A 14,021-nucleotide genomic window follows, 5' to 3' on the forward strand; every position below is an offset into this window, starting at 1 on the left:
AGAATAATAATAAGCTAAAGTATATTTATAATAACTATAAAGTACTATATCTCTTAGTTTCTTTTTATATAGACTTTATTAAGTAAATATATAATAAATTTAGACATCTTAAATACCTAGGACTTATAGGCATTATATAGCCTTAAGGATAGTAGCTAATAATATAGGCTAATATTAAATAATATATTTAAGACTATCTTATATATTAGGTATTATAAGGCTTATAAGAGGACCTCTAATATAAATATCTTAACCTACTAATAATAGCCCTACTATTTAAGAGATAAGTTATTAACCTAATTAGGCCCCTACCACTAACTCCTAATAGTAATTAATAGATTATTATAATAATTAAGTATATAATAGATTAGCTAGTGGCCTATATAGTCTTAAAAGGTATAGTAGAGGTAATCACTAAATTCCTATATAATAAAGTCTTTATAAATTATGGCGCCCCTTATAAGCTCTTATTAAATAATAGACTTAACTTACTTATAGTAGTAGTTTAATACTATCTAAAGATCCTATAAATAAGATACTAGATAATAATACTATATCACCTATAGATAAATAGTAAGGTTAAGAACCTTAATAGTCTCCTAGGTTAAATACTCATAAAGTATATTATAGAGAAATTAATAAAGATCTAGGATAAATACCTCCTATAGGCCCTCTTTACTATATATATATAGATTTATATAGTAATAAGAAAAAGCCCCTTCTACCTCCTATATAGTATTAACCCTTATATCCTAGGTGATAATAATAAGGGACTAGTAAATGGTAACCTTATAGAGGCAGAGAGACAGCTTTAGTAGGTTAACTATATCTAATTATTAGTAAATAAACTACTATTAAACTATATAATAAAGATAAAAATAATATATAATAGCCTAATAATAAAAATAGGCTTTAAAAAAGGCGATTAGGTATTAATTAAAAATAAATTACTAAAGAAGCTAAAGAGTAAGTGGTTTAGTCTATATAAGATACTAAAAATACACCCCCTAAATATATATACCCTTAAAGAACCTGGCAGATGAGTGCTGCAAAACCTAATTAATAGTTAATAATTAATTACCACTAAGGTAAATAAACTAAGCTAGCTATAGATATTAGTGATAATATAATAGATACTATACTAATAAGGTATTATACTTTAGTACTTAGTTAAAGTAAGAAAAATCCTAGAGGAATAAGAACTACTACTACCCTTCTATAAAGAGTTATTAATAATTATAAAAAAAGAGTAGATAGCAGCAGAGAGACAATAGATAATAAAATATTTAAAAGAATACTTAAAAATAAGGAAGAGAGAGATTAATAAAGATATTAATAATAATACTATTATAGAGCACATAATTAAAAAGGCTTAATAAAAGGTATAATAAAAGAAATAAAACCCCCTAATAAAGATAGTAATTTAATAATAAAGGGATTAATAAAGGATAATATTAATCTCCTTAGAAAGCACCTCTAAATAGGAGGCATCTAAGAAAATAATATTTAATAATAATATATTTAAAGATAACTATAATAATAGGGACAACTAAAAGACTAATCTTAGACTATAGAACATTAACGCCTAGAATAGTATTAACTTTAATAGACTATTTATAGTAGTTATCTAAATAATTATAAGATAAGGTAAAAAGGTAAAAAATAAAAAAGAGAAAAGCCTATATCTAATTATATAAATAAGGGGTAAAGAGATCACCCCTTAAAGAGCACTAAAAGACACTAAGAAGAAATTTATTATAGAGTTTATTAAAAAAAAAGAGACTAGCTATAAAGAGCTAATAATAATACTTTAGGATATAAATACTAATTATTTCTTATAATAATACTTTTTTATATATAGAAGATACTCTCTCTATAGATTCTTCTTCTCCTCTTTCTTTACAGCGGCAGTAGTAGCAATTAATATACCCTTATAAACCTTAAAGATAGCCACTTACTAATATATATTAATAATAGCCTAATAAATCTTTAGCAAATTATTAATATTAGTATTTAATAAGAGGAATAAAATAATAGGGGGGGTATTATTATAATTAATAAGTTAAAGAGAACTATTAATTAGACTCTCTTAATAAGTATCTATAGTCTCCTTAACTTTTTAACCTATAAAGTTAAAGTAAAGAACTAGAAACTCCCTAAAATAATATACTATCTCCTTATAAGAAATAGTTAAATACTAGAGCGACACCTTTAGGGGAGCAGAACCTAAAATAGTTTAATAAGGAGTTACTTAAGCCTTTATTATAGCTAGAATAGTAAAAGTACTTAATTATAAGCTAACTAAAGTAGCGCTAATACTAGTAGTAGATAATAAGTTTAATAAGACTAAAAGAATAGTAGAAAATATAGTAGTTAATATAGAATTAATAGTAGAAGTAGTAGAAATAATAGAAGTAGTAGAAGTAATAAGTAATAGAGTCCTCTTCTTCTTAACCTCTTTTCTTTTTTACTACTTTTTATACTTATTCTTCTTCCTCTACTCTTTATTATTATTATAGTTAACACCTACGACATATTAGCAACTAGTAAGGGAAAGACCTAGGAAGAAATAAATATAAGTTATAATTAATACCCTTATTATAAAAGAAATAATTTATATATACCTTAATATAGTAAACCTTATACTTATCTTTATTAATCTCCTTAATAGGAGGTGTAATATAGGTAGTCTAGGGACTATTACTATAAGTATACTTTAAATAAAGGTCAGCCGCTATAGGCCCCTACTTAAAAATAATAATAATAAAGAGCTTTAATATATAGCTTAAGACTAACACCTAGCCACCCTAAAAGAAGTCCTAATATATATAAATAATAAGAAATAAATAAATAAGCTTATAATTATTAAAGGAGGTTATATACGCCTTTAAGAGAAGTTTAATTTTTATTACTATTAGCTATATCTTACTCTTTAGATTAATAAACTTATAATAAGTGATGGGCGCTAGACCACTATGACTAGTAACCTACTTTAAATAATAAGAGCCTAATAGAGGCTAAGGGGGAGACTCCTTAATAGGTAGTAAAGAAGTCCTAGGAGGCACTAGATACTTAGCCTTTAATAAATAATAAAAATAATTAAACTTATAATAAGAGTACTAGATAAGGGACTTAAAGTCCCCAAATTTACTATTAGAAGCTATTAGTAGAGGATAGTTATAAGAAGTAATAATAGTAAGAGAGGGAGTAAAAGAAGAATTACTACTAAATAAATAAAAAGATATACTCTTTATTATAAATAAAGAGGTTACTAGGTCACCTAGTAATAGTAATTATAAATATACCTTATACCCTCACCTAGGACTAGGTGACCCCCTATTAGTTAGTGGGTAATTAATAAAATAATTAAAGAATAAGTCTTTATTCACTAACTATAGGCCCTTATTAAATAGGATCTATAAGTCACCTATTAATAACTAATTCATCTTAATAAGGCCCTAGAGGGAGGATTAGGACTTCATAGATAAAGTTCTAATTAGGTAGGGGAGGATATAATATTATAAGTAAGTAATATTATAAACTCCTATATAGCTATAAGTAAGATTATCTTAGTAAAATGCTAAGGTGTCTACTCACTAATAATATAAGATCTCCTAACCCTAGTAAAGTGGTTATATAAAGTTTTCACTCTATACTAGGGATTAATTAATTCTATAGAGTTCTATTATCATCAGGTTGCTTAGCTTTTAATGAGCTAAGGGGAGATATATAGATACCTTCCCTCTAACCCATAGTAGCAATAGGACAGAGATTTTCTAGAGACCATTAGCTTTCAAATATCACACTGGTCTATAACATGCCATCAACTAGCATATATATGGTGAATCTAGATTAGTTATTATAGACATGTATGCTTGCGCCTAAATCTAGGATATAGCTGTTACTTAACATATATCCTATAATACTATTTATATTAAATAGTTTACCTACTTCTTATCAGGTATATATATCATCCATATTAATGGCTTAGCTCATCATGGAGCTCTTGGTCATATACTTATCCTTATTAGGTTTAATATATATACTATAAATATTATATATCTAATAGGTGGCATTGGCATCGCGTGTCTCTCCTCTCTTTATATAGAGCTTATTTGCCTTCTTGCGGGCCTTATCTATAGTACTTTTTAATATAAGGATTCTCTCCTCTACCTATTTAAATCTCTTTATAATAGTATCATCCAGTTTCCATCCTGGCTTCCAGATATACTTATTAATATATAGGTATATATTAAATAGATGTCGTTCGCCACATATACATTTATCCCTTTTCTTTAGTTTATAAAGACCTTAAATCTAATCCTTATTAGCCTCCTTTTTGGCTTCCTTCTGTCCATTTTTGTCATGTCCTTTATATATTATAAATGCCATATCTATAGAGTTAGTATGCTTACTTAATTGCATCATGAGATATTATTAAAAATCTACTAATAGTTTATTAATAGTTGTCACCTGCAGGTCTTCGCGTTAAAGCTCTAACTCTATATTTAATATATAGCCTTTATAAAGTTAATTAATATAGCTTAAGAACTATAGTATTAGCTGCACCTTATCTATAACAGCTCTAATCCTTACACCTTTATAGTTATAGTATATAGATTCCCAGCTATTTAACTATTCATTTAGATTAGTCTTTAATATACATTTATTATTAATATTTCTTCATTAATTTATTAGCTTAGCTTTATGGTGCGTCTCTATTGGTGCTAGACATATTTATAACTACTTAATCATCCCCTTTACAGTGTCATCATTAGCCATAATAATTAGGAGATTAGTTTATATAGACCAAAATATATAGCTTAAGATATAGGAGATCCCCATCTTTAATCATTTATATTCCTTTTACTTATAGTAATACTCTTTATTGGCTTTAATATATATAATCAGTTAGTGTCCCTCTAGGTCCCTAGATAATCATGCCTCTTTATTATAGTCTATAATATCTAGAGCTATTAGCGGCTCCAGTTTTATATTATCATCTAGATTAACATAATCCTAGATATTATATAAATCTACGACGATTTGCAGGGCTTTATACTAAAGATACTAGTCTATACTATTCTTTAGTAGGACTAATATCTTTATGTTGTCTAATATCCTATCTAGAATGCTTATTATCTTCAGCTTATTAGCAGTATATTAGTAGTCTATATACGCAGCGTAGGTTTACAAATATCATTTCAGCTCAGCGGTATCATTAATATGGCGGTTCCATGTCTTCAGCAGGTCTTTAAAGCTTATAGATAAATATAATAATAATTAAGAGTCAATTAGGCTCATAACTTTAATAAATCCTATATATATTCAGGGCCAATAGTATCATATTCCTATATGATTCACATACTCAGGCCTATCTGACGTCGGTCAGGCCAGATATGCCTAGTAAATAAAAAATCAGAGTGTAATGCTAACTACATTAAGCTTAGCTAGTCAGGTGACGGTGTAAATATACGCGAATCATCCTGATTGGCAGCCTCAAGGTCATCCTTTTCTGCAACACATTCTTAGCCATCAAGGGGTTGAACATCTTTGACCTCCATATCATTTCCCTCGTACCATTTTCTCATAGCTTCTGATACCCACTAGAAATGATTGTATCTCGTCTGGTTCATATATGCACTCTCGTTGTGTCTTTGGTTGTAGGCTTGGACGTGCTGGACTATGTTGATCCGCTCATTGGAACCGCCAACGGAGGCCATGTCTTTCCTGGAGCAACCTTGCCATTTGGTTAGCTTTGCTAGAAGATGGAGGTAGATAGAGTGCTCAAATTACTGACCGAATAACTTCTCTAGGCATGGCAAAGGCAGTCGCAGACACAACCAGGGACAACCAGGGCGGTTTTGCGAGCGACTCGAGCAAAGTCACGGGTTTCTCGCACGTGCACGACTCTGGCACGGGAGGAGTACGTCAAGATTTCTCCATCACATTCCCCTCCTTATCTACCCCTATCCAGCTTTCTATTGTTTCCATTCCAGTTGTCCTGTTGAGCCATCTATTGATGACGACGATGGGCATCTTTAGGCTGCCTCGCTGGGAAACTTCCCTCTCTTCCCCCAGGACTGCCCTGAGCTCACCAAATGCGCCTGGGAATCCTCTAAGCGGGCCTCTAACTGGACAAACGCTACAGCTCGTCCCGGATATTTTGGCATTGAGCTAGACAACGGGATCAGAGCAGAGATGACTGTCACAAATCACACGGCGCTGTATCGATTTGAGTTTGCAAACTCTACCAACCCCCTGATACTGGTGGACCTGATTGATCTTCCCATTTCCAGATCCAAGGGGTTCGCGGCTGTAGACTCTTCTACAGGCCGAATGACCGGTAACGGGACTTTTAGTCCGAGTTTTGGAATTGGGCATTATAATTTGTATTTCTGTGCCGACTTCCAGGGAGCTGAAATTCATGGAACCGGTGCCTGGCAGAAAGAGAATGCATCGACCATTAAATCAAACATTTCTGTGGCGGGAGAAGGTAGTGGTGGTGTATTTGTGAGGTTCAAAAAGCCAGCAACTGATTCCAGGACTGTCATCACCGCCCGTGTGGGAATCAGTTTCATAAGCATTCAGAAGGCCTGTCACTATGGGGAGGAGGAACAGCCCGGGTTCGATCTCAAGGAGACGGTTGGGGCCGCAGAAATGGCGTGGAGGGCAAAGCTGGGTGTCGTCTCAGTCAATACAGCAGGGGCTTCGGATGGCTTGCTGAAGAGCTTCTGGAGCGGTCTGTATCGAGCAATGATCAGTCCACAGGACTATACGGGCGAAAACCCACTCTGGGACAGCGACGAACCGTACTATGACAGCTTCTATTGGTAGGTGGGCTTAGTGGAAAGGAAAGAAGTTAACTGTGGCTGATAGGGAATATATATAGCATTTGGGACTCTTACCGGGCTGCCCATCCGCTATTGACACTGGTGGACCCTTTGTCGCAATCGAGAATGATACGTAGCCTGGTAGATATCTACCGCAATGAAGACTACCTCCCAGATTGTCGGATGTCGCTATGCAAAGGATACACGCAAGGAGGATCAAATGCGGATGTGCTCATGACCGAGGCGTACCTAAAGAGAATCCCCGATATTGACTGGGATACAGCATTCGAAGCCGTCGTGAAGGATGCCGAGGTAGAGCCGGCGAACTGGGATGTTGAAGGGCGTGGAGGGTTGAACAGTTGGAAGACCTTGGGGTACATTCCCAAAAACAACAACGACACGTTGGGAACGGGTCTCAAGACTCGTAGCGTTTCCCGGACGGTCGAGTATGCGTACAACGATTTCTGCATTGCAATCTTAGCAAAGGCGCTGGGGCATGACAGTGATCATAAGAAATATCGACAGCGGGCCTCAAATTGGCAGAATCTTTACAATAGCAACCAGACCTCGAGCATCGGCAATGTCAAAACCAATTTTACCGGCTTCCTTCAGCCTCGTCTTGCTAACGGGGCATGGGCGTACCAAGACCCCATCCTGTGCAGTCCCTTATTGGATTTCACCGGCTGCTACCTGACAGACACCGGCCACGAGACATATGAGGGGAGTGCCTGGATGTATACCTTTTACGTACCCCAGGATATGGCTGCTCTCATCAAAACCCTTGGCGGTTCCAAAGAATTTGTGTCTCGGCTTGACTTTTTGCACGAATCTGGGCTGCTCTATATGGGAGACGAACAGGCCTTTCTGCCCGTATACCAGTACCACTACGCAGGCCGTCCTGCGTTGTCAGCTCGACGCGCTCACTCATACATCCCTTCGCAGTTCAACACATCTGTGTCTGGCATTCCCGGAAACGATGACAGCGGGGCCATGGGCTCTTTTCTTGTGTTGAGCATGATAGGCCTCTGGCCCATTCACGGACAGGACGTTTACCTGATCAACCCACCCTTCTTCAAGGAGGTGAGCATCCGCAATGGTATTACGGGGAAGCTTGCAACGATACGCAACGTCAACTTCGATGCGAGCTACCGGAATATCTTCATTCAGAGCGTGCGGCGAGACGGAGCCAAGTGGACGAAAAATTGGATCGGCCACGACTTCTTTCTGGAGGGAGGAATACTGGAAATCATCCTGGGAGAGCGAGAGAGTACATGGGGGAGCAAACATGAAGACTTTCCTCCAAGTATGAGCTTGTAGGATACATATTGTTGAATGAATTCCGCTGCATTCCGCGCTGACAAAGATGCGGGGCATCATGAGTCCTATAAGATGCAATTACGTAGCTACCTAACTACTCGATATATTATTATTTATGCACTTAGGCAAGTAAAGTCTTCTCAAACTCTTCTCAACAAACCATCGCCATGTCTGAAATCCACAAATCTGGGACTGCCGACGGATGGCACGGCGTCATCAGTCCAGACAGCGAGTTTCCTCCTGAAAAAAGCCGATACCATCTATACATTGGTAAAAAAAAAACAGCAACATGGATATCAAAATTGCAACTAACTAACGGTGGATTTGGAAAAGGTCTATTCTGCCCCTTTGCTCACCGGGTGAATCTTGTCCTCCATCTCAAGGGATTGACGGATCTCATCGACGTGTCGGTCGTGTATCCGTATCCCAAGGGTGATAGTAAGGGATGGCCTGGTTGGCGGTTCCCACCGGATAATACCGAGTACGACCTTGCAACGGTCGACAAGCTGTTCGGCAGCTCGTACTTGCATGAGGTGTATTTCCGCGCGGACCGGGAGTATAAGGGGAGGTATTCTGTTCCCTTGCTTTGGGACACGAAGACGAACAAGGCGGTCAATAATGTATTCTTCTTTTTCTTCTTCTTCTTCTCTTTCCTTGCAGGTAAAATATTTTGATTGCTGACTCGGTGATAGGAAAGTGCAGAGATGCTCCGTTGGCTCCCCTCGGCGTTTGACTCGATATCGCCTGATCTGGCGGAGTTGGATCTGTACCCATCTGCACTGAGAGGGGAGATTGACGACATATCCGAGTGGATGCAGGCTCATGTGAACGCGGGGGTGTACAAAGCCGGATTTGCGAATAGCCAGGAGGAATACGATGCCAACGTGGTGAAGGTGTTTGGTGCGCTGAACAAGCTCGAGGAGATCGTGTACGCAAAGGGGGGCCCGTTCGTGCTGGGCAAGACGCTGACGGAGCTCGACGTACGCCTGTACGCGACGCTCATCCGTTTCGATACGGTGTACGTCCAGCATTTCAAGTGTAACCTGGGCACGATCCGGCATGATTACCCCGTCTTGAACAATTGGTTGAAGCATTTGTATTGGAACGTCAAGTCCTTCAAGGAGACGACAAATTTCAAACACATCAAGGAGAATGTAAAGTTTCTTCCATTTCCGGATTCCTGCTGTCGATTCACTGCCCTGACTGACTGTGACCTTAAAAAAAAAGTATACCAAAAGCCATTTTGATATCAACCCCAAAGCGATCACTCCTATGGGTCCGTTCCCGGACATTGAGACTGGTGTCGAGGAGGATTTCTCGCGGCTCAAGGTTGGGAGTGTGAATCATCTGGCCGTGGTGGAATTCCAGCGGACTCTGGGGTAAAATGGATGGTTGTTTTTATCGCCGTCATAATCGTCGATTGTTTCTTTTGAAGATCCAGGGAATCGTAATATATGTACATTCATGATCGTCGTGTCTCAATGCAAAATTTCGTGAACTCATCTTTTTTCTCCCCACCATGCACTCATCTCGAGACACTCGGCCGTCTTCCACACGCGGTTCTGCAGGAGGTCACCCGACATTGCGCCTGCCCAGCTGCCGAACTCATCTTCGTTCATTCCGCTCGCTTCCATCAGCAGAGGCTCCATGGCTTCGATCATCTGGACGACCGTCAACAGTGCCGAGTGGCGGATTGCCCACTGCTTCGCTGTTAACCCCCTGCCGTTCTCCCATGGCAGCTCGCCTAGCGGGATCGCCATACGACGAGTCCCAACGCGCACAAACTGCCGGTCCGCCTCTTCTTTGTCGCGAAAGAAGAAAGCCTGGATCTGCGTCGACGGCTGGGTGGTGACGCCTTGTTTCTCGAACGCCTTCTGCGCCCAGCTGTTGTATTCTTTGATAAACCGGTTCCCCGGGTTGGTGAACCGCGCTGTCGGCATGGACGCATATGTTGCCGTCTGCCCGGCGATTTGTAGCTCTTTTTTTCGGCTCTGTGTATATTTTTTGCCCCTTTCTGCGTCTCCCGATCTTTCCTCTGGCATGGGTGGTAGCAGTGATCGAAAAACCCAGTCAGAATCCCAAACTTCCAAAATGCCCCCTAGGCATAGCACTCGCATCGCTTCTGTCAGTACGGGAGATGATGTTGTCGAACTGGCAATCGAAGATAACGAAGATGACGAAGAAAAGGAGGCAGAGGTTGAAGGAATTGAGCGGGTGGTCATATTAGCAAGCGATGCTGCGATTGCAGTGGGGGCATACAACCCCAGATCTCGGATGAAGACAAAGTCAAAAGATGCGTCCTCAAATGGTAGGGTGGGCGATTTCTGCAGGTTATGTCGAGTCACATGCCAGTTCATCCCGAGTTGGCTCCATTCCGGTGTCTGAGGTAGCAGATCTAGCCCATGAAAGGAGACATTGTGAGAATTTAGCCAGTCGCGACACTGCGACGACCAGAAACCGGCAGCCAGACTGATCTCCAGCACGCGTTTTGGCGACCTATGGGCTGAGATGGGCGCACAGATAGGCCCGCCGAAGACATTGATGTACAACATGCAGCGCAGAATGCGACGATGAATCTCCAGCAGGTCACAGGGCAGCGGGTAAAACGTCGTGATGCCTTGCTTGAAGTAGACACGGTCTTTGCGGTGCACTAGCGAGGGGAAATTGGGCTCGCGTCTAGCCATCGCACGGCGGTAGAGCAATTGCATTTCCATGGGAGGCTGCATCATATGCACAGCAGCACCGAATGTTATGCCTACAACATCCATCTTGTCGGTGAGGGACGAGGCCTGTCGTCTTCTGTTGTTGTCGTTTCTCTTGTCGTCGTCACATTCCTTGAGACACTGTATATAGCAGAGTCAGCGGCCAGGAAGCAACCAAACACAGACGATTCCATGCCATTAGAAGTTGCAAGAAGGAAGGAAAGAGAGGAAAGACAGACGTATTATTATTATTATTATTATTATTACCCAAAAGGTTATCGGTTAGCTTCATCCGAGGAAGGTTTCAGCCATCTCGATAGCTTCGTTTCGGCGGGGAATCCGGCCCCATCTGATATAACTGACTGGAGGCAGTACGACACGCAAAGTCTTGAGAAGGGGGCGCTCTGACTCGTACCTGCCCGGACCTGGGCTCTCTGAAATGTGATTGTTATTCAATAGGGCTGGTGTGGGGGTTTCCACACGAGACAAGAATTAGTATATTGGATGGAATGCGTGAGCGAGTTTCAAGTCACTGGTCACGAACTGCATCACGAGGAGTCAGGCATCCAGGCACCAAAGGCACGTGCATGCCCCTGCTTTTTTATTCTACGAGTCTCTCCCACCGGAGTTTCCCTCTCACACAAAACCTCCCTCTCAGCGCGTGGAGTACGCAACCAGCGCAAAAACTAGACGGACTCGGTCCAAGGCAACAATCAAAGACCCTCCAAGCCCTGCAAATGGCCTGTGTTTGCCCCGTGTTTGATGCAGGGGATGGATGCCATCCTCTAGTCCGGTGTATGTTCGGCCTGCTGCGCCGCGGAAGTTCCTGGGGGAGACGGCGAATTATACGACGTGGCTATCGCTACCTTTGCGTTTGTGGGCCGCTAATGGGCATCTAGTAAGCTCAGCTGGTTGAGTTTTCGTGGGAGACCGAGACCTACTACATATGTAGTACTGCTTATCAATAATATTGACGCACACTAACTAACTAATTAACTATAACTAACTAGTAACTAACGACTACTCCGTACATGACTACCGAATCTCCGCAGATCATACCTTTTGAAGGGACTTCGTTCGAGGTTTGGGCGATGTACGGAGCATGTCGCTGGGATACGTCTCGCTCCAAACGACTGACTAATATTTCGCCGGATGGATACAATCATCCCTGGCATGCATAACCAACTATCTCAGTGCTCGGAAAACCATGGCTGTCTACTCGATTCGGACTCTTGGAAATTGGAATAAGGAGTACTTACCCCGTACTCCGAATCTCGCTCCGCAAGTCGCTCGTGCTCGTCTCCACAAATGGACCCGCCGCAGAACCCTGTCCAGGCCTTTACGGAGTACCGAGTACGACCAGGACGGGAGATGGGGTATGGGATGCTCCAGGTGAGCCCAAGTGCGACTGGATTCTTTGCAGTTGAGGGTTCCTGGCCCAAGATTTCAGCCATATCGATGACATTGGCGCGCCGTGTTACCCTGCCGCCACAGTTAAGGATTGATTGCTGCTAATGCTAATAGTACGGAAATCTTCTACTACATATCGGCATTGCCTGCCATGATGTGATATATCGGAGTAAGTAATCTTGCATAGTTAGCATTTATTTGCCTCATCTTCAAGTCCTGCCAGAAAATAGCTATTCAACAGGTCTCACTTTTCATATACCTAATTAATACGGCAATCTTGTAGAACCCCTTAGCAGGTTAATATTAATCTAAATGTAAAGTAACCTAGACTTTCTTAGTTGTAGTTTCTACTCTACACATGAAGCTTCTAGCATCTTATCGTTTCTAGGTCCCTTTCGCGAAAAGTGATTAGGCAACCACTGCACATGACTCTCTATTCTCTTGAGTCTTGAGTCTTGAGTCTTGAGTCTTGAGTCTTGAGCCTTTCTGTATCTTGCTCACTGTCCACTCGGGAATAACTTTCACCTCCTCGCTCTTCTCAAGAGTCTCGTCAGAAATGCACAGCTTCCATTAAACGTCCGTCTAGAGTCCTAAAACCATTTCATTGCTTACTATTTTGCCCGTAAGGCAGACGCAAGTAAACTCCAGGATTCCTCCCCATTCAATTTTCTTCATCCCAACACTTTTTGCAGACAGTACGTCTCTCTCCAAAGCCTCACTACCTGGATACAAATTGCATCGTCCGAATTGATTCACTCCCCTAGCACGCAGTGGTCCCCGACACACACACATTGCCCGGGCAGCATGTCTGCTTCAAGCAGATCTGACCAAGGGGACAATCCTGACTGCCAGCATTACACTTGGTCAACGAGTCGCACGTCGACTCTGGGATCGCCGCACCGCAGAATCCGGGACCCTCAGCTGTAAGGTAACAGAAACATGTGTTGGTCGGTCCGCAAGGTCCGCTCTGGAAGTGGGCAGTGCATTTCCCGATGTTGGTGCAGGTCGAGCTGCACACCCCATTGTCGCAGACTCCTGATGAGCACTAGGGGGTCACTGCGTGTCAGCCTTATTTTACATTCTCATCATGAATGAGGGGAGAACATACAATGTTACCGCAGGTTCCACAGTTGTCGGGGTCATTCGCAAGGTTGATGCAAGTTCCGCTGCAAATAGTCTCGGAGTCGGGACAAGTACATGTCCCTGAAGCGCAGGTTGCAGTGCTGGGACACTGAGAACTATTAGTACATATATCTGGCTGGGAGACTGATATTCAACAAACCACAGTGCCGCATGCTCCACAGTTGTTGGGATCAGTCGCGGTATTGGTGCAAGTCCCGTTGCAAATAATCTCAGAGCCAGGGCAAGTACACGTCCCTGCAACACAGCTCGCGGTGCTGGGACACTAAGGATTATTAGAAGATGAAGTCAGCTGGGAGACTGATTTTAAACAAACCACAGTGCCGCATGCTCCACAGTTGCTGGGGTCAGTCGCGGTATTGGTGCAAGTCCCGTTGCAATTGATCTCGGAGCCAGGGCAAGTACATGTCCCTGCAACACAGCTCGCCCCGATGGGACACTGAGAACTGTTAGTATATACATTGGATAGGTTACTTGCATTTCAACAAACCACATCACCACATCCTCCGCAATTATCAGGGTCAGTTGCAGTATTGGTGCAAGTGCCGTTGCAATTGGTCTCGGAGTCAGGGCAAGTACACGTCCCTGCAACACAACTTGCACCAATAGCACACTAAAG

General features: G+C 41.2%; 5 protein-coding genes across 5 annotated transcripts in view; 3 read left to right on the forward strand and 2 right to left on the reverse strand.

Moving 5' to 3' along the window:
- Nucleotides 1-5,612: 5,612 nt before the first annotated feature.
- On the forward strand, nucleotides 5,613-8,150 carry ASPZODRAFT_16995 (hypothetical protein; the record flags this gene model as incomplete). The annotated part of the gene is made up of 4 exons (XM_022726915.1): nucleotides 5,613-5,751; nucleotides 5,817-5,926; nucleotides 6,046-6,833; nucleotides 6,893-8,150. The coding sequence occupies 4 exons, from the start codon at nucleotides 5,613-5,615 to the stop codon at nucleotides 8,148-8,150; spliced, it is 2,295 nt and encodes a 764-aa protein (XP_022580053.1).
- A 167-nt stretch (nucleotides 8,151-8,317) lies between these two features.
- On the forward strand, nucleotides 8,318-9,533 carry ASPZODRAFT_152605 (hypothetical protein; the record flags this gene model as incomplete). The annotated part of the gene is made up of 4 exons (XM_022725865.1): nucleotides 8,318-8,420; nucleotides 8,484-8,770; nucleotides 8,843-9,304; nucleotides 9,378-9,533. The coding sequence occupies 4 exons, from the start codon at nucleotides 8,318-8,320 to the stop codon at nucleotides 9,531-9,533; spliced, it is 1,008 nt and encodes a 335-aa protein (XP_022580054.1).
- ASPZODRAFT_133370 (hypothetical protein) lies at nucleotides 9,194-11,047 on the reverse strand. Its single transcript, XM_022723259.1, has one exon. The coding sequence runs from the start codon at nucleotides 10,916-10,918 to the stop codon at nucleotides 9,650-9,652; it is 1,269 nt and encodes a 422-aa protein (XP_022580055.1). The 5' UTR covers nucleotides 10,919-11,047; the 3' UTR covers nucleotides 9,194-9,649.
- A 270-nt stretch (nucleotides 11,048-11,317) lies between these two features.
- On the forward strand, nucleotides 11,318-11,954 carry ASPZODRAFT_133371 (hypothetical protein). Its single transcript, XM_022723260.1, has one exon. It carries the CDS (start codon nucleotides 11,362-11,364, stop codon nucleotides 11,749-11,751), a length of 390 nt encoding a protein of 129 aa, XP_022580056.1. The 5' UTR covers nucleotides 11,318-11,361; the 3' UTR covers nucleotides 11,752-11,954.
- An 892-nt stretch (nucleotides 11,955-12,846) lies between these two features.
- ASPZODRAFT_471017 (hypothetical protein) overlaps nucleotides 12,847-14,021 on the reverse strand; it is a 2,556-nt gene continuing 1,381 nt past the window's right edge. Inside the window, exons 8-11 of the mRNA XM_022728388.1 lie at nucleotides 13,893-14,015; nucleotides 13,719-13,841; nucleotides 13,371-13,493; nucleotides 12,847-13,307 (exon numbers count right to left, since the gene is read on the reverse strand). Of these exons, the coding sequence (XP_022580057.1) occupies nucleotides 13,023-13,307; nucleotides 13,371-13,493; nucleotides 13,719-13,841; nucleotides 13,893-14,015 (654 nt within the window). The 3' untranslated portion in view covers nucleotides 12,847-13,022. The remainder of the gene's footprint in view (nucleotides 13,308-13,370; nucleotides 13,494-13,718; nucleotides 13,842-13,892; nucleotides 14,016-14,021) is intronic.

Source organism: Penicilliopsis zonata (assembly GCF_001890105.1).
Source record: "Penicilliopsis zonata CBS 506.65 unplaced genomic scaffold ASPZOscaffold_10, whole genome shotgun sequence".
NCBI lineage: Eukaryota > Fungi > Ascomycota > Eurotiomycetes > Eurotiales > Aspergillaceae > Penicilliopsis > Penicilliopsis zonata.